General features: G+C 47.2%; 2 protein-coding genes across 5 annotated transcripts in view; one reads left to right on the top strand and one right to left on the bottom strand.

Annotated features, from left to right (window-relative positions):
• NHERF2 (NHERF family PDZ scaffold protein 2) overlaps positions 1-10,072 on the top strand; it is a 55,915-nt gene extending 45,843 nt beyond the window's left edge. Inside the window, exons 6-7 of one of the 2 annotated variants that reach the window (XM_083584765.1) lie at positions 325-387; positions 4,087-10,072. In XM_083584765.1, coding sequence (XP_083440891.1) covers positions 325-387; positions 4,087-4,245 — 222 coding nt within the window. In that variant the 3' untranslated portion in view covers positions 4,246-10,072. The remainder of the gene's footprint in view (positions 1-324; positions 388-4,086) is intronic. The other variant, XM_083584766.1, reaches the window with a different exon arrangement.
• NTHL1 (nth like DNA glycosylase 1) lies at positions 7,302-19,265 on the bottom strand. 3 transcript variants are annotated; one of them, XR_014541373.1, is made up of 7 exons: positions 19,129-19,265; positions 17,926-18,188; positions 17,216-17,386; positions 15,670-15,829; positions 13,130-13,235; positions 7,418-12,144; positions 7,302-7,379 (listed from the first exon to the last, which is right to left on the bottom strand). XR_014541373.1 is itself a non-coding variant. In XM_083584769.1 (6 exons), exons 1-6 carry the CDS (start codon positions 19,238-19,240, stop codon positions 12,021-12,023), a joined length of 936 nt encoding a protein of 311 aa, XP_083440895.1. In that variant the 5' UTR covers positions 19,241-19,265; the 3' UTR covers positions 7,302-12,020. The 3 variants fall into 3 exon arrangements, 2 of the variants coding, with proteins under 2 accessions (XP_083440895.1, XP_083440896.1); XM_083584769.1 differs by having other exon boundaries at positions 7,302-12,144; XM_083584770.1 differs by lacking the exon at positions 17,216-17,386 and having other exon boundaries at positions 7,302-12,144; positions 19,129-19,249.
• Positions 19,266-19,271: the final 6 nt, after the last annotated feature.

Here is a 19,271-nt window from a genome sequence, read left to right as displayed (position 1 = left end):
AGGGCCGCAGCCTATAATGAGAAATCCTTATCAAACTGACCCAACACAATATGCTGCCTTTTCTTAAAAACTTCCGTGACTTGTTCTCTGCCTGGAAATTTTATTGTGAGCCATGCAGGGGAAAGATTGCAATGGAGATTGTATGGGTTGACCCACCTTCCTGTTCTTCTTTATGGCCCATGTTTCCCCAAGTGGCACCATCACGCTCACCATGCTGGCACAAAACCTCAAGGCACTGTCCTACAGCTGTCCAAATCGTGTTCTTAACCCCTCCAATTCCACTTTTCTTGTAATAAACACACACCCTCTTTCCATTCCCGACAGCTGAATGGGGGATCCATGTCCTCGTCCCACAGCGATTGCCAAAGTCCTGAGAAGGAGTCTGAGGTAAACAAAGCGATCCCATTTCTTGACCTGCCCAAACACTGCACAGGAAACCTCGTATATATTCTTTCTTGCATTGCCAAGGAAATCCCCTGGACCTGCATCCTTCCAGGGGTCCCCCTCTGGATTCTGCCCCTTTTTCTTCTTCCTCCTCCTGCCTCTGCCAAGTTCTGCCTCTCCCTCCTTCTCAGTGTCTCTGCGGCATCCACCCCAGTGGCGTAGCGTGGGGGGTGCAGGGGGGGCGGGCCGCACCGGGCGCAACATCTGGGGTTAGGGCAAATCCATGGGTTAGGGGGCGCAAATCCACGGGTTAGGGGGCGCAAATTACTTGCCTTGCCCCGGGTGCTGACAACCCACGCTACGCCACTGATCCACCCATCTTCTCTTTTCTCCTGCTTCTAATATGGAACAGGCTTTTGTCTTCTGCTCATCTGGACTGGGACTTTTTCCATCTGAAGGCAGTCCTGTTTAGGGAAGTTTTTAATATTTAATGCTGTATTGTTTTTAACACTTGATTGGAAGCCACCCAGAGTGGCTGGGGAAACTCAGCCAGATGGGCGGGGTATAAATAATAAATTTTTTATTTATTATTATTATTATTATTATTATTATTATTATTATTATTATTATTTCCTGCTTTCTGGCCTTCCACCTCTTGTAAATCTCAGGGGCATTTCTGCACCGACTACCTCCTGCTTCCTGCACAACTTTTCCAAGCTTGTCACCCTTCATGTGGTTTTAGGATCAGTGAGTGGTGCCCCTCTTGGTAGTTCTGCCACCCTTAGATGTTTGGCGTGGTAGTGTCCTGGGGGAGGGCATTCCCCGTGGCAGCCCCAAAATTGTGGAATTCCCTCCCCACAGAAGTGCACCTGCAACCTTCATAGTGCAGCTTCTTGACCCTGGCCTCTTGACACCTGAGATGTATATTTTTGGGGGCCCACCCTGTTTTTGTGACTGCAGATCATTTTAACTGATTCTAATATTGTTTTAGGGACGCGGGTGGTGCTGTGGGTTAAACCACAGAGCCTAGGACTTGCCGATCAGAAGGTTGGCGGTTTGAATCCCTGCGACGGGGTGAGCTCCCGTTTCTCGGTCCCAGCTCCTGCCAACCTAGCAGTTCGAAAGCACAGCAAAGTGCAAGTAGATAAATAGGTACCATTCTGGCAGGAAGGTAAACGGCGTTTCCGTGCGCTGCTCTGGTTCGCCAGAAGCGGCTTAGTCATGCTGGCCACATGACCCGGAAGCTGTACGCCAGCTCCCTCGGCCAATAAAGCGAGATGAGCGCCGCAACCCCAGAGTCAGTCATGGCTGGACCTAATGGTCAGGGGTCCCTTTACCTTTACCTAATATTGTTTTGGGGGACCGTTAAGTCTAGAGAAAAGGCGAGCAAGGGATGACGTGATGGAGATTTATAAAAATTATCTGTGGCATGGAGAAAGTGGATAGAGAAAAGCTGCTCTTCCTCTCTCATAGCACTAGAACCCATAGCCATCCAATGAAGCTGAATGCTGAAAGAATCAGGACAGATAAAACTCCTTCTTCATGCAGCGCATAGTTAAGCTATGGAACTCCCTCAAGAGGCAGCAATGGTCACCAGCCTTGCTTCAAAAGTGGATTAGACAAATTTGTGGGGGAGAAGGCTATCAATGACTACTAGCCACAGTGGCTATTAGCCTGATCCAGCAGAGCTCTTCTTAAGTCCTTCTTTTTCTATTGTTATAACCTGCCCTGGGACCTTATGGCAATGGGCATGTCATAAAAAATTAGTAGTAACTGTAACAACGTGGATAGGAAATGTAGTTGTTGTTGACGTTGCTGTTGCTGCTGCTGCCGTGTAAGGCTTTCCACTCCAAAATTTAGCTTCCTTGCTCCCTCCTTCCAAACAAGCAAGTTTTTTTGTGGGGTTTTTTGTCAGCTGTTAAACATCTGCCATGTTCCACCACAGAGGTGGCCAGAGTCAAACTGTCTTCTCTTATTTCTCCTTCCGGGGACCCCTCCGGATGAAAGAAGGAAGAGAACAATAGAAGCCACTAGGAATATGTTGATGTAGAGGGAATATGAACTATTTATTGCAAAAAAAAAAAAAATCAGCAGATTCCTGCTCCCGAACCCCTATCCTTTTTTTTTTTTAAAAAAAAGCTTAATTGCATTCAAATGCGAAGGGAAATACTTGAATGCAATGCAGCTTATTTATTTCCTCATGCTCTGCCACCACTGCAGCCCTGTTTCTTTAAGAGAGAAATATGCAGGCCTTGATTAGAGGAGAGTTTTGTGAAGACCACAGAGAGGCTTGAATTACGGGGGATCCGATCCCTGTTCCTTCAGAGGAGCAACTGGCCTCACTGTTCACTGGAGTCCAAAAACTCTGCATTCTTTCCATGCCGGGTTGGTGGTGAGGGAGAGGAATTATTCACTAGTTTCATCCAGCTTTTGCCAGTGCTGGCTGATGTCCTGCTTTCTTACAGGCTTCATCGGCTTGGTTCCGCTGAGGGCCTTTCTTGGTTTTATCGCCTTGGGTCCCGATCCTGCCATGGGCTTGTGGTTTTGAATAGACATAGAAGGAGAACCCTAAGTGGCACTTAATTGTCCCAGAGGTCCACTGTGATAGGGGAGTGGGGCCAGTGTTAGAAACTCAGATATGTAAGCTAGGCGCCAAATGGCACCTTAAGCTTAGGTTATGTCAATTCGCCAGGGGGTTGGGTACCACATCCTATTGCTTTCTGACGCTGCTCATCCACATCCCCTTGCTCCCTGGGTTGGCAGTTGGAGGTCGGATCCTGCCCGAAGGTGTCCAGTTGCTGACTGCTGGTTTGTTTAATCACCACTGTAAAGCAGGTGACATCCCTTTCTCAGGCCAGGCATAGCACATGAGACCTTCTCTGGATACAAAGCACATGCCTTTCCATTAAGCTGGAGGCCCATCCCTCCTGCACTCTGCTGGTGATGCATGATGATGTTTCGGCTGCAGAGTTGGGTCTGTGGTGGGTTGACATGGGGCCAGATGGGTTGGTACTTGCTGACGTTCCAAGAACTTGGGTGCTATGAAGAGTAAGCGCAGCTCTTCGGCATCAGAATTAGGAACATAGGAAGCTGCCTTATATTGTGTCAGGCATTGGTCTGTCTAGCTTAGCATTGTTCACACAGACTTGCGGGGTCTCCCAACCCTGCCTGGGAAAGAGACCGGGGATTGAACCCAAGGCCTTCTACATGCAGAGCAGATGTCCTGCCACTCAGCTACATCCATTGGTCCATCTAGCTCAGTATTGTCTATATTGATTGGCTACGGCTCTCTAGGGTTTCAGACCAAGGGTCTTTCCTAACCCTGCCTGGAGATGCCACCAGGGACCTTCTGCATGCAAAGCAAATACTCTGCCCCTGAGTTATAGTTCTTCTCAGTTGCTGCTTCCTCTCCTAAGAGCAGAGGCTGAGTTTTGCCCTGTCAAAGGCCCAAGAGACCCAGTCTGCATCCTGCGATGACTCTTTAGTTTTTTTGCTGCCTCCTGTCAGCTCCATCTGCAAGGTAGCCTCTCCAAACCCTGCAAAATGAGTTTGAAAAGAGATGGCAGGTTGAAGTGGGGGGAAACCCACCCCCCGCAATAAATGCAGCACAGGAGCCCCCACCGTACCCCTCTATCCCTCCAGTCCTTTCCCTTCTTTTGAATCCCATTCTTTTCTCTTTCTTTTTTTAAAAAATCCTGCTAGGTGGGAGAGCCTGGGAAGAAGGATCCGTTTGAGGAGAGCGGCTTGAACCTGAGTCCCACGGCAGCGGAGGCCAAAGAGAAAGTGCGGGCCAAGCGGGTGAACAAAAGGGCCCCCCAGATGGACTGGAACAAGAAGCGGGAGATCTTCAGCAACTTCTGAGCCAGCCGGGGAGCTCCTCTCGACTCCTGTTGCAGCTCCCCCCACCCCGGCCTGGAGACATTTGCAAATGAGCACGGGGATGGCGACGGCCGCGCTGTGCCTCCAACGGGCACCGCTCCAAGGCGTGCCAGGCTCTGCTTTTTACCATAGGTTTGTGTTGCTTTGTACAAAGCACATTCCCTCCTTCCCCCCCCTGCCCCCAGCCTCTTTTATTGTACAAAAGTGGTCAGAGAGAGAGAGAGAGAGAGAGAGAGAGATTGAAACTGCAGGGCTCAAACACAAAAAACAGGCAACTGTGAAACTGCCACAGTAACAAGCAGGAAAAGCAAGCGGCAATTTTCCTTTCCTTTTTGAATCGCTTAACCTGCAATATTTAGAATGTATTATTTATAGGATCATTTTTATATCATTAATTGTTTGAGCTTCTTCTGCCTCTTCTTGTAGCGATGTCAATATTTTTTTTTATAATGTCCCAACCAGAACTTGTTAACCAGAGCCTTTCCACTTAACTGGATGCTGCGGTCTGCACTGTGATGGGTTAACAGCAGCTGTTGCCAACCTGGTGCCCTCCAGATGTTCTAGATAATGCCCACTCCTTGCAGCAGCCCTTGGTTTCGGGCAGGAGGGGGCATCAGGTTGGCAGAGACTGCTGGGTTTCCATGTTGGCATCCTCATAAATGTGGTTGCCTGACCATTTCGTGATTGTGCGAGTTTTCTCTGTGGCTTTAAACTTGGACTTTTTATTTTTTAAAGGAGGGAAATTTTTCCCACCCCTCCATCTGTTCGTAGTTAGTGCTTGAAACGCCCTGACCCTTTAAGCCTCAGGCACAGCAAGCCCCCTTTTCTTTGCAAATTGTTTTTGCCTTGTTACCACTTTTCAGAACAACTGCGCTTTCCGAAAAGCCCCTTCCCTTCAACACTTTTCAGAACAAACGTGCTTTTTGAAAAGTCCCTTCCCTACCAATCGTGGCAAAAGACCACAATTATTAGGTGCACTCAGGTGCAGAAATGCATGCTGTCCCTTGCCAACCCCCTGGGGCCAGGGTAGGGTAGAAGGAGGGGAAAAAAGCAAGTGCCCCCCCTCTTTCTAAATCCTGACATTTATAAGGAACACTGATCTGAATTGGCTGTAGCCAGAAGCTGGAAATAACACTTTCTAGCGAGACTCGGGAGAAGCACAGGAAGACAATTGTATCCGTGAAATACTAACATTCCTGGGAGCGGTTCCTCTAGGAGACGGTGTCCTGCTGGCAAACGGACAGGCATCTTGAGATTTAAGCAGAAGCACCCCCCTTTTTGTGCAAGTTCATTTAACCTCCAATCGCACAACTATTTCCACTTCCAGGCCTTTTGAAAACATGCACCCCATTTCAACATTGCTGATGTTTCAGTGGCTGCACCATTGACCAACCTTCCTTTCAGTTTAGCAGCAGTAAGGTATCTGCACGTATCAGCTGTTCCAAAGAAAGGCTGTAGTGGATGGTCTCCCTTTTAACATATGACTACTAACCCTTTCCACAGGCAGTGCCCGGGGTGGGAGATGATGGACAGAGTGGTCCCCAAAGCCTTTTTCAGGCTGAGGACCACATTCCCTTCTGGGCGATCTTTTGGGGGCTGCATACCAGTGGCAGGAGAAACCAGAAGCAAAGGGGGTGGAGCTGACAGGGCTCCCCCCCCCAAAGGTCTGAGGTTCTACACCAACCCTCACCCTTCTCCAACCATGGAATCCAAAAGGTTTCATTACAGTCCAAGAACATTTCCCAGTCAGGGATGAAGGACATGATGAAAGCACCAAGCAGGCCTTGGTTTGAGAAGGGGGAGTGGCCTGGGAAGCATCCTGAGGGCCAGATGGAGAGGCCTGAAGAGCCGCATTTGGTCACTGGGCCTGAAGCACCCCTCCCTATAGCCAAAGTCAAATCTCATGCTTTAACCATGACGCGTAAAGCTGAATTTAACAAGCTCTGAATGTGTTTTAGCTTCTGCAGTGTTCTTTCTGAAGGAATGGCTCAGAAGCACAGAATGTGTCTCTTTTTTGAGACGGCAACACATCCGCATCTACTGACCATCTGACTCGCTCATTACCAGCGTTAGGACCTCTACGTTACTTCCCCCACCCCTCAAATAGAATAATTGTTATTAAAGGCAAGGAGGCATGGAAGAGGTTGGATTGCCATCTTTGAGGGATTATTTAGCTGTGATTCTTGCAATGCAAGGGGTTGGACCATATGACTCTTGGGGTCCCTTCCAACTGTACAATTATATGATTCTGTGATTCCCTAGCTCAGTGGTGTCCAAACGTTTTTCAGAGGGCCAGATTTGATGAAGTGAAGGGCCGTGAGGGCTGACCAAAGTTTTTAACCTTTTTTTAGGATTGAAGTTGTTGAGCTTTGTTTAGGATTGAAGTTGTTGAGGTTTTTTAGGATTTTACTCTAGGAAATAAACTGCCACAGGGGCTGGATTAAACCGACTGGAGGGCTGGATTAGGCCCCCGAAACAGACTTTGGACATGCCTGCCCTAGATAGATCTTGATGTTGTTATAAGAGGACAAGAGTTGGGAGACAGATTGACCATTTCCAGGGAAGTTCTTACCCCTCCCTGTTTTAATTCATGGGAGGGAGTATACTGTTTGGTGTGCTTTTTTTTCTGTGGTAGGCACTGAAATGTCTTGAATCCAGGCCTGAGTGAAAGTGGATAATTCTGGGGTATTGCTCCTACTTACTAACTGAATTTGATCCTTCTCGATGAGTGATGTATGTCAACTGTGTGGGCCACATAAAAGTAAAGCACACACTCCTGTGGAACCTCTACACTAGGCTCTTCTGTTCTTGAGGAGATCCCTTTGCTAATCTGGTGCCCTCTAGCTGTTTTGAACCACAGCTCCCATCAGCCTCAGCAGGCACATCCATGGTTTGGGCTGATGGGACTTGTAGTTCGAACATCTGGAGGGCACACAGTTGGCAAAGGCTGCCTGAGAGTGATCACATTGCAGCAGCAACTCAGAAATTGTTATCCAAACTCTTCTCCTGATTCTGCTAAGTGAGGGAGGAGTAAAAAAAAAAAAAAAAAGGAAGATAGCTAATGATTTTATAACACTGTTAATCTGGTAAGGGGAGGCAGGTAGGAAGAGTTTTTTCTTCCAGCCTTCTTTAGTGAGACATCACAACCTTTCACACCCTTTTCTTCTTTACAACCACTTCCACAACAAGTATTAAAAAGCAAGCTGGATGGGATGCAGTTTCTCTTTCATAAAAAGAGGTCTGTATGACTAAGCAATTGCCACCCTTTTAATTAGGGCACAAATGTACAATCTATATAAGTATTCAAGAAGTGGGGGGGGGGGCATTTTGTTTTCAGGGATTCTTCAGCGGTGATTCCTGCATTGCAGGGGGTTGAAGTAGATGATCCTTTTGGGCCCCTTCCAACTCTTACAGCCCTACAATACCCGCAAGATGACCAAGTGCCCTTTGATATAAGTACACTCTGGGGGCTTTGTGTATGTTTTGCAAATAACTAAGCTGAATAAGGTGCCTTAGATTATTCTCCTGTCCTCTGGGGAAATGGCTGCCATGTAGCAAAGCTGGCTTGGTAAATGGTACCATTCTCTTGTTATGTGATTGGTTTTCAGGAATAACCTAGTATACAGTTTCATTACAGGAGGCTTTGAGAGAAAGGCAAGGTGGAGTATCGGTGTCCATGATGGACAGCCCTGTACTCATAGTCTGCCCCAGGAGTAGCCAAAGCAGTGTTCTCTAGGTGTTTCTGGACTCCATCTCCCATCATCTCTCACCATTGGTTGTGTTGGCTGGGGCTTATGGGAGTTGCGGTCCACAACATCTGGAGAGCACCATGTTGGTTACCCTTTGTCCACACCAGCTTTTACCAATCTGATGGTCTCCAGTTATTTTGGACTACAATTCCTAGCAGCCCCAGAGCACCAGGTTGGGGGCAGCTGGTCTGGACGCCTAAGAAATGTGCCCTAATTCTGCACCTGAGTTAATCTAATTGAATGCCACATTTTGACTGATTTTGCATAGTCTGCCTGGTTATCATAGGGACACCATTGTAGTCCTCACCTCTGTCCCCTCAAAGGCCTACCCCCTCTGTCTTCTGAGGTAGCACCAGGCATCACCCACCACTTTTGTATTTTATCTCAGTAGGCATGAGAACTAGAAAGCGGTCTTTTTGCAAACAACAACCCCCCCCCCCATATTTCAGATTGATTCCATGGATGTTCAGTGATTATAAGCTCAGCAGACAAGAAGGGTTTAGCTGCAAATCACTGTGCTCTTCACTTTATGATGATGATGATTTTTATTTTTATTATTATTATTTTAAAAACAGGGTTTCTAGCCCACATGGAATCTGGGGAAATGTCAGGAATTCTTTCCCCCTTTGAGACTCATTCTTTGCCAAGCTTGACCAAAACATTCCAATTTGTTTTTAAAAACCTGCACCATTGAAGACTGTGAAGCTATGTAAAAATAAATATATGTAAATATGACTAATTTGCACAACTCAGTCTGCAGACGTGGGATTTTACCGCATTCCCAAACCATTTATTATTGGAGAACAGCCGTACTTGCTGACTCCCAGTCCAGCCCCAGTTATGCTCAGTTAGTCCCATAGATGCCCATTAGTACTGAAAGGGGGCTTCGTGCTGATGCCACAGGAAGGGTGTGCATTATGGAGCAAATGCAAATAAGAGTGCATGTAGATCTTCCTTCCCCAGACTGGTGCCCAGATGTTTGGAATACATATCCCATCACCCCTGACCTTTGGCCATGCTGGCTGATACTGATGGGAGTTGTAGTCCAACAACAACTGGAGGGCCCCAGGTTGAGTAAGCCTGCCATAAATCTCTCTTGATGACTCGGGACCACTGATTCTAGGAGGATAATGAAACGTTTGTGAATGAAAATGTGGCTTTCTGAAGAATGCTCTGCTGAGTCTTCTTTAATTTTTTTAACAAAGAAAACACTTATTGAGTAAGACTGGTAGTAATTCAGGTATATGCTAATACCTGCTGATAAGGTTGCTTGAAACTTGATTTTGACAACGGTCGGTGTGAGATTTATAAAGGCTTTTTTTGGGGGGGGGCTGCTTTGATTCCTTAAATGATTGGAGGGCGCTTGTTTTTCAAATTAGGCTAAATTTTTTACCTCCAAAAGAGTTGCCCCCAATTCATTATTAGCAAAGGTGCTGATGCACCACAGGTGTGTGTGAGGTGCTGCTGCTGCTGCTGCAGTTACCACCAGCCTTGGGCTGATGGGAGATGGAGTCCAGCAACATCTGGAAGACCACAGGTTCTCCACCCCTCTGATACATGGAAAGAACATCTGGTCAGTGGAAGATGAAACAGGATAGGAGGCCTTTTGAAAAACGCCTGGATAACACCTTGGGCTCCATGATCAAAGAAAGGTGAAATATAATAGTAAGGAAATGAATGAATGCAGGACTGGTTTGAACAAGGATTTCTAAAGTCATTCTTTATGGATAGGAGAAGTGTGACAGAAGCACAAATTTGAGGGTTGTGGTACAATTGAAACCTCCTATACAAATCTGTACCTATAGAGGTATCTTTCCCCCTACCCCTTCCAAGAAAGCAAACATCCCAGTCTCTATTCCGTGGATTGACTCATGACGATTTAAAAGCACGCCTGGCTCTCTTTTCTCTGCCATCCTATATGCTCTGCAGCACTTAACTCAGTTTCTGCACATCTAACCTAGACATTCACTAAAAAGTTATAAGAAGAGCTGTTAACTGCATTGTGTAAAAAAATGTATACTAAAATGTCAATAATAAAACTGGTTTCCCATGTACAGCGAGTTTTATGATGTTGGTGTCCAAATTATTATTTCCTTATGGTATCCCTCGCTTCCTCCCATCCAGCTTTTGTGTCTGTTTCCTGGCTGTGCCAGATTGCCTCACTTCTAGGTGCATTTAAATTATCAGGGAAACATATTCCAGCCCCTCAAGGAAGGTTTGAAGCAGGGCCAATGAGGGGGTATGTCATAGGGAGAGTCCCAGGGGACAGAAGGAAAGGCCTGGAGGGCTGCTTTCAGATCCTGGGCCCAAGTTCCCCACTCTGGATTAAGCCCCCTCTTCCGGGAAACCTGAGCACCAAACAGAGACTGTTAGACAAAATTCTTATTAAAAACAAAACTGTTTATTATATAAAAATAAGAATTACTCTTTAGGTAGATGCACTTGGCTTATGTGACAGGGTAAGCAAAGCTCAAGGCTTACACTGTATTCCAAATACCCCTTTTGTTTGGGACATCTCAAAGGCTTCGTTCTCACATAGGAGAACTCTTACCCAACCTGGTGTCTTCCAGATGTTTTGGACTGTATTTTATGGCTGAGCTGTTTGGGGCTGGTGGGAGTTGTAGTTCAAAACATCAGGAGGGCGATAGATTGGGAGGAAAGCTGATCTAAAATCTCCAAGCCCTGGAGCCTATCAGATACAATTGGGGTGGGAAGAATTTCTTCTGTCTCATCTGTTTTTAAACTTCCAACTCTCCCTACCTTGGCAACAGGCTAATTCCTCCATGACGCTGGGACAGGCCTGAATGACATCATCCAGTGGAGCTGGATAACTCCTTTTGCCTGGTAACTAGCTTATTAGCATTTAAATTGGAAATTCTTCAAGGGCAAAGGCAGCTGACAGAATCCACAAACACTTCTTAGGAAGGTCTGGTCTGGGAAGAAAATATGACCGGCCTCCTTCACAGTGTGTGTGGAGGCAGGGAGAGGCATAATGACAAGGAAATACAACACACCCTGAGCGCTGGTTGCCCTTCAGGCAGAGGCTCTCAAAGTGGGAGCCTTGCCCTTTCAAAACAAAGGCCGGAGGATGTCATGTGAGCTGAACCTTAGAAATTCTGGTCAGACATATATAGCTTATGACAAAGAGATCTCCAGACATATCAAAACATGTGGATCTTCCATTGACAGGACACAAACTGAACTTTCTGCTTGTTTTCATTTTCACCCTAAAGAAAGTTTCACCCATTTTCAGCCTGCGTTCCCCCATCTCCTCTTTCTAGCCACAGGAATCCAACAAAATCTTCATTTAAAAGATACTGGGGGCTGGACTATACTTTTGAAGTAGACTCTCATCATTTTAAATACTCATGGCTTTGCCCAAAGAACCATGGGAGCTGTAGTTTGTTAAGGGTGCTGGGAGTTACTGGGAGACCCCCTATTCCCTTCCAGCTTCAATTCCCAAAGTACTTTCAACCCCTCTTCCCCAGGAACTCTGGGAACTGTAGCTCTGTGAGGGGGAAAGGGGCTGGCAGGGGGACCATGACTGTTTAAAGTAGCATGTCACTGCTTTAAATGTATGGTGCTGATGGGGCCTGAGCTAGCTGAACTGAGTTATGTCAAGATGTACACGTGCAACTGATTTCAGTGGGACTCGAGTCCAGCTAACTTAGTCTGGAATCTAGCCCCAATACATTGCACTTATTTAACTACTCTCTGTGTGGCTTCATACTTGGGTTAAGAGGAGTCCTTTCAGGGCAGCCTGGGACACCACACTTAAGTCAACTCTGTGGTCCTTTTATGAGGAACAATGCTATTTGGACCCCTCTCACCTGTGCATGGCTTGGAAACCAGGAACCAAGTCATTGCTGTAGTGCCACCAGATTTCAGGGTGAAAATCCCTCTTGCTCAAGCCACTGGCAGGTCAGCTACAGCATCATCAGTCCATTGGTGGGCCCCCAAGTCCTAGTCCCCCAGTATGGTGGCCTGTTCCAGTAAGTGTTGCATCTCTCAGCGTTTCCTCGAAGCTGGACAGATGTCCCTGTTGAGGCATTCACTGCAGCGTGGATTTACAGGTAAGCAGACTTGCTGCCCAAACCCAACAAGAAGCCAGTTTATCTCACTCCAGAGATCTCTAGGAGGAGAAGGAAGGGAAATGTTCATTTATCATTATTATTAATTTGATTAATCACCCACCCTTCACCCTAAGGCTACAGGAGCTGTAGTTCAGAAAGATTTGAAGGGTTGTTGGTTAGCTGCCCCTGGAGCTTAGCTGAAGGCCTAACCCTGTGGTAAATTTTGTATGGGAGAAGGGAAGCCTTCGGACGTCCTCCTCTGAGGCCGTTTAGGGCTCTGAAGATGGAAAACACCACTTTGGATTGGGCTCCGAAATGGAATGGGAGACAATGAAGACAGCAGGTTGATCATAAAGCCAAACTATTGTTAAAACAAGCCACAGCTCGTAAGCCAAAAACAAACCATGACTTCACATTTTGCTTAGGCCAGGGGTCTGCAACCTTTAAGACAAAAAGAGCCACTTGGACTCGTTTCCGAAGGAAAAAAAACTGGGAGCCACAAAACTTGTCATTATAAAAACAACTTTTTTGTCACTTTTTTATTATTTCTTTGTTTGACCCCTCAGAATTACTCCTCCTCATAGAAATAAACATTAAATTAACAAGCTACCTTTTTTTGTGTGTGTTCTTCACTCCCCTTCAAAACAGTGACCAGCGTACATGCCCCCTTTCAATGCAGTGACCAGCGTACATGCCCCTTACAATGTAGCGGGTGAGCGGGCGGGAAGGTGACGTCGGGACGGTGCATGACTAACGCACGCATCGCCCCCATGCGACGTCACAGCCAGTACAGCGCCCGCCACAGTGGGGAGTGTTGGGGCGCACAATGCGCCTCCTCCCCTCGCTAGTATCTGCCCCGGAGCCGCGGCAAAGGTGTAAAAGAGCCACATGCGGCTCCAGAGCCGCGGGTTGCAGATCCCTGGCTTAGGCTAAACAAACCATGGCTTGGCATCATGTGTGGCCCAGGTCACTGAATTAAAAAAAAGAAACTGAGAGAACACGTGGAGTAAAGAAACAAGTCAGAATTGACCCCGACTGCCTCACCTGGGGAGCCACTCTTCCAGAGCCAGCCGAGTCTCCTCAGGAAGCTTCGTTTCCTTCTTTGCCCACTTCAACCTGTTGGAAATCCGGTGCACATGTGTGTCCACACCTATGGAAAATGGTGAGTAGAGTCAGGGGAGAGGAGATCCCATATTCAGTTCCCAGAATAGTTAGAGGATATTTGACCCCTACTTGAAAGGATGGTTTTGTCTTTGAGAGGAGCTTTCGACCAGAGGAGGGCTGGGGGACCCGTGGCCCTACAGATGTTGCTGGACTTCCAAGTTCCAGCACCACTGGCTGCTGGCCCAGCTGGCCGGGGGGCTGATGGGAGTGGGAGTCAGGAAACTGGAGGGCCACAGGTTCCAGATAGTCACTGGGCTGTCAGTAGCAGATACAAGAACATACTGCTTCACATAGTACATAGTTAAATTGTGGAACTGTGGAGGCAGTGATGGCCACCAACCTAGGTGGCTTTCAAAGAGGACTGGACAAATTCATGGAGGAAAGCGCTATCAATGGCTACTGGCCATGATGGCTATGCTCTGCTTCCAAATTTAGAGGCAGCAATGCTTCTGAATACCAGCTGCTGAGAACTACAGGAGGGCAGAGGGCACTTGTGCTCAAATCCTGCTCGCTGGTTTCCCACAGGCATTTGGTTAGCCACTGTAAGGATAGGATGCTGGGCTAAATGGGCCATGGGTCTGATCCAGTAGGTTCTTCTTATGTTTTGAGGGATACAACACAATGTTTTGATTTTGAAAATCCAAGTGTGGTCAATTCATTTTAATATACTAATGTTTTGGATTGCGGAAAATACTGCTTTCTGAATTGTAAACCAGGGGGTTCCCAAGCACTGGTCTGAGGACCACAGTGGTCCGTGAACTTCATTCAGGTGGTCCACAGCATGCCTGTGAAGATCAGGGCCTGCTGCTGTGAAGTGGCAGGCGGAAGGAAGCGACTTTTGGAATCAGAAATGGAAATTTCAACATCCTTATTAGGGCAAGGCCTTTATTAGGCCAACGCAAATAGCCTGGCTAGCTGGTAAGCAAAAGTGGGGGGAGGGGAAAAATAATGCCCCTTTTAATGTCCCGAGTCTGCATTTTGTAAGAGTCTTAAGTCAGAAGGTGGGAGGAGGCATTCAGAAGAGGCTCGCAGCTGCCATGGAGGTATCAGGTTGCCTCAAGGCCTCAAATATAACAATGGCTGATTCCCCACCTTTGAAATTACTGGGCACTGTCTGTCACCCAGCACTGCCGCCATCTCTGGGCGAAACACACAGGCTCCTTGATTAATCGGGAAGGAATTCCACCAGAGAACCCCCAAATGAGATTCTCCCCACCCTCAGTTTTTAATCAACTGGTTCCTGAAGTCCCATTCATCAAGAATCAGCCCTCCCAGGTTTCCTGTAACCAGCAACCTAAAATGTTAAATGGAAGTACTGTTAAAATAAAAAAGGTGGGTTGGTGCAAGCATGGGCCATGGAGCCACAGCGCCACCTCCTGCCTATAGCAGGATTGCATCACAGTCCCAAAATTCAAGGTAGGCAAAAGTGAAGAAGCCTCCTCACAGGAACTGTTTTGAAGTGACAGCTATTCATTTGAAAAACATAGATTCTTCTGGAAGAATGGCAGACGAAGTTGATTGACTTTATGGGATTGGCAGAAATGACTGGCAGAATCCGTGACCAGGGAGAAGAGTCGGCAGAAGAAGAATGGAAGAAATTCAAGGACTACTTACAAAAACACTGCAATATTAATGAATGTTGAGTGATGTTGGATTGAAATTAAGTGGTTTCTAGCTGTAATGGTACAAAAGAATATGAAAAAATGGTTCTTTTTTCTTTGTATATAAGTAAAAGTTTAAGCTACAATAATTTAAGAAGATGGATAGAAAATAAGGGTTTTTTTAACTGTAATGCTATGAGATAAGGATTTGCTGGATAAACAATTTGAACTGGAATACAAGAAGGGGAGGCATGAGGAGGTCAGGGAAATATGTTATTGAAAAATAAGTTATGAACTTTATGTGTTTTTATTATTTTTTCTTTTTAATTTTTTCTTTGTTTGTATAAAATGGAAAATTCTAATAAATATCTTATATAAAAAAAGAAAAACATAGATTCTAACACTGAATTCAATGGGGGTGCTGAGTAGACATGGTTATGATTGCTCTGTAAGTGTGTGAGCCACAAAGGACCCATTTCACCTCTGCTTCAGGTGGCCTTAGACAAACTATGTACGTAAGAAGAGCCCATATAGTCTAGCATCTTGTTTTCACAGCGGCTACCCACATGCACCAAAGGGAAACCTGCAAGCAGGACCCGCACACAAAAGCCCTCTCCCCAGGCAAAAATGCTCAAGGGGTGTGTGAAGCAAGACTGGTGAGGGTGTGTGGCCTGGGGAATGTTCAAAGGGCCAGATAGATAGGCCCAAAGGGCCACCTTTGGCCCCTAGGCCCAAGAGTCCCCATCCCAGATCCTTCTAGAAGCTCCGATTCCTAGAGCAAATGAATTGGGACTGCTAAGAGAAAAATGGAAACAGTACCGATTCCAGAGACGTCTTGCCAGGCAATGTCCATCACCAAATGAGCCATCTTGGGTCCAACCCCTGGGAGTTTCACCAGCTCCGCCAGTGTCCTTGGGATGTCTCCAGCATAGTCCTGCTTCAGAATTGCTGTGGTCTGCTTGATGTAGCTCACTTTCCGCTGTATTCAGTGAAAAATGGGGGGATGTGTGCTGGAGGTTTAGCCAGCTGACAAAGAAGGCCTCAAGCAATGGAGGGAATAAGGGGGCTGACTATGAGGAATGAGGGGCCGGGATGGAAGCAGGGACCACAATGACAATGGAATCTCTGAGCCCGGCTTCGGCTGGGGAGAGCGGGATATAAATAAAATGATATTACAGAATTATTATTTATTATCTAGCAGGGGTGTGCTTTCAGAACCGCAAGGCAGGAAGGATTATTAAGCCCCTTGGTAAGGAGGTCTCTCTGGTCTCAACCAGACCCACAACATTTGGTGCCTCCTCTCCTTAAACAGCTTCCACAACCCAGCTAGTCATTAGGACCACTTGTAATCAAGATCTTGAACCTGTTTGCTTATTTCCTCCTCCCATCCAATCTATTTTCCTTTTGTGCCATTGATTACTTAATATTGAAATACAGGAAGCCCACAACTTGCGCATATTTAAAAACAATTCAGCATTAAATATTAAAAACTTCCCTAAACAGGGCTGCCTTCAGATGTCTTTTAAAGATAAGATAGCTGCTTATTTCCTTCACATCTGAAGGGAGGGCGTTCCACAGGGCGGGTGCCACTACCGAGAAGGTCCTCTGTCTGGTTCCCTGTAACCTTACTTCTCGCAATGAGGGAACTGCCAGAAGGCCCTTGGCTCTGGATCTCAGTGTCCGGGCTGAACGATGGGGGTGGAGACGCTCCTTCAGGTATACAGGACCGCGGCCATTTAGGGCTTTAAAGGTCAGCACCAACACTTTGAATTGTGCTCGGAAACGTACTGGGAGCCAATGCAGATCTCTCAGGACCGGTGTTATGTGGTCCCGGCGGCCGCTCCCAGTCACCAGTCTAGCTGCTGCATTCTGGACTAATTGCAGTTTCCGGGTCGCCTTCAAAGGTAGCCCCACGTAGAGCGCATTGCAGTAGTCCAAGCGGGAGATAACTAGAGCATGCACCACTCCACACCACACCAATGGCTGTGCTCTACCTCCACTGTCAGAGGCAGAAAGCTTCTGAACACAAGCTGCTGGGAATTGGAAGTGGGCAGACCTGTTGCATTCAGGGCCTGCTTGCGGGCTTCCCATTGGGGCATCTGGTTGGTCACTGTGAGAACAGGATGTTGGGCTGGATTGGCCCCCTTTAACCCAATACAGCAGCTATGATCTTCAGACGTTCACATTTTCTAAAGTCTTTAAAGCTGTTCTCCCAACAGTTTCTAAGAACCTTACCGCAACTCTACCAAACACAGATATAACCAGCTTCATTTCCTCAAAATGCCCAGCGCTGATTACTAAGATTAGGGCAAGGAAAATATTGGCTTAATGCTCTTCCTCTTTCCTATTCTCTCAAATGGCTCACCTTCCAAAACCCCACAGGGTAGATGAGCTGGCCTAGAGTCACGTCATCAGTCTCCAAGATGTTGTCCACAGTGAGGCCATGTTCCCTCAGGCGCATCATGGCCGCCGAAGTCACCTGATCTTTGGTTTGGCTGGAGAGCATGAGTGACAAGAGGACCTGGTAGCGCCTAACCTACAGTATGGTATGGAGATGGAAGGTGATCATCACAGGTTATCATCTTTCGTCAGATCTACTTTGTTTTTTTGCTAGAACCACCTAGGGGCCATATTTCTTGATAGGCAACATATGCTAGTAATGGGCAGGGCCAAAAGCAAAAGTAGTTGGAGCAATGGATGTGGCTAGAGCCTTTACATCCCAGCTACGTAAAAGCCAGAGGTTTCTACACACACAGATTTCTCTGCTGTCTTCCATCCAGGTAAATGGATGGAAACATTATCAGGGTTCAAGGGCACATCTCAACCAGGCAAAAACACTCAAGGAGGGTGCAGAGCAGGGCCAGTGAGTGGTTAGCTTTCCTAGCTTCAGGTGGGGAAACCCATGTTATCATTGTTAAAACCAGATCTGTTCTACAAACAGATCTCAACCTCTACCTCCTGCCCAGTCCTGCTCTTTGAGGGCAGGAAGGCAGACAATGCAACCTGCCAAGATCCTTCCAGCTCCTAAATATGTGCAGTTTAGCTCAGTTTTGAGCTCCAGGGCTCTCTCCTCACCTCTGGAGGAGCATCACTGTCAAAGCATTTCCCAGCACCCATCTGGTCCACAGGGGCATCTCTCTCCTTCCTCATTTCCCGGATGTTGCTCAGGTGCTGCTCCCAGTTTTTTGGTTCCCACTTCTGCTTCTTGCCCTCTGCTTCGTTTGTCTTGCCCAGACCATTTCCTCCGGGAGAGTCATAGGCAACACTGACTGTCTTCTGCTTTCGGTGGATCTTTGCGCAGAAGGTTTCACTCAGTGTAGGAACACCCCCTTCCCCCCCTGCAAAAAAAGAGAGGGAGAGAATACTGAACTGCAGTGAACTTTAAATTGGTATTGGATACTAATTAGCTACCAGGCTAAGTTCAAGGTGCTGGTTCTGATGGATTGCATTTATATCCCGTCTCTTTTCCCAATAGCTCACAGTGGCTCAAACCCACGACCCAGAGATTAAGTGTCTCATGCTATACCACCTGCATGCACAAAGCCTTCCCACTTTTGGTAGAGCATCTGCTTTGAGCACAGAAGGCCCTAAATTCAATCCTCAATGGCATCTGCAAGTGTGGCTGGAAGAAAAACCCCTTGTCTGGAACCACCAATGGATGCAGCTCAGTGGCAGAGCACCTGCTTTCATACCCTCCAACATTTCTCCGATGAAAATAGAGACGTCCCATTTCATAACGATAATTTTACTATTTATACCCCACACATCTTACTGGGTTGCCCTAGCCACTCTGGGCAGCTCCCAACATATATGAAAACACAATAAAACATTAAACATTTAAAAAACTCTTCCCTATACAGGATTGCCTTCAGACGGCTCGGGGGTCGGATAACTCCATATCCTCCAACATTTCTCCCATGAAAATAGGGACATTCTAAGGAAAAGTGGTACATTCCAGGATCAAATCCGAAACCGGGGCGGCTTCTCTAAATCAGGGACGTCGCTGGAAAAGAGAGACACTTGGAGGGTCTGTGCTTTGCATGCAGGAGGTCGCAGCACCAATCCCCAGCGGCATCTGCAGATAGGACGGGGGTCGGGGTAAAAACTCCCTGCCTGAAACCCTAGACTAGAGCCATTGCTGCCAATTCCTATAGGCAAAACTAGGCTAAGTAGACCAATGCTCTGATTCAATATACGTCTCAGGGGGCTCAGCCCAAGCCTCCTGGCTCTTGCCCCCAGAGCCAAGAAGCCTCCCCGAACCCGCTTGCCGGGTCTGACCTCTCCTTTTGCTCAGCTGCAACCGGGTGCAGACCCCGCGACTCGCGCACATGCCTCCGCCTGGACCCAGAACTACAAGCTCCACAATGCCCCGCGGCGGCCGCCGGCGCATTCACCGTGTCTGCCTCGCACACCAAGCCGGA

This window comes from Podarcis filfolensis (assembly GCF_964270895.1).
Source record: "Podarcis filfolensis genome assembly, chromosome: 14".
Lineage (NCBI taxonomy): Eukaryota > Metazoa > Chordata > Lepidosauria > Squamata > Lacertidae > Podarcis > Podarcis filfolensis.
Note: the sequence above shows the minus strand (reverse complement) of the source record. Positions and strands in the feature narration are given on the sequence as shown.

Excerpts from the sequence above, each read along its gene's own strand:
- NTHL1 (XM_083584769.1), bottom strand. The coding sequence starts at position 19,240 with ATGCGCCGGCGGCCGCCGCGGGGCATTGTGGAGCTTGTAGTTCTGGGT. Across the intron at positions 15,830-17,215 it reads ACCCTGTGGGGTTTTGGAAG|CGGAAAGTGAGCTACATCAA; the intron begins GTGAGCCATTTG and ends CACTGAATACAG. Across the intron at positions 13,236-15,669 it reads GCAAGACGTCTCTGGAATCG|GTGTGGACACACATGTGCAC; the intron begins GTACTGTTTCCA and ends CATTTTCCATAG.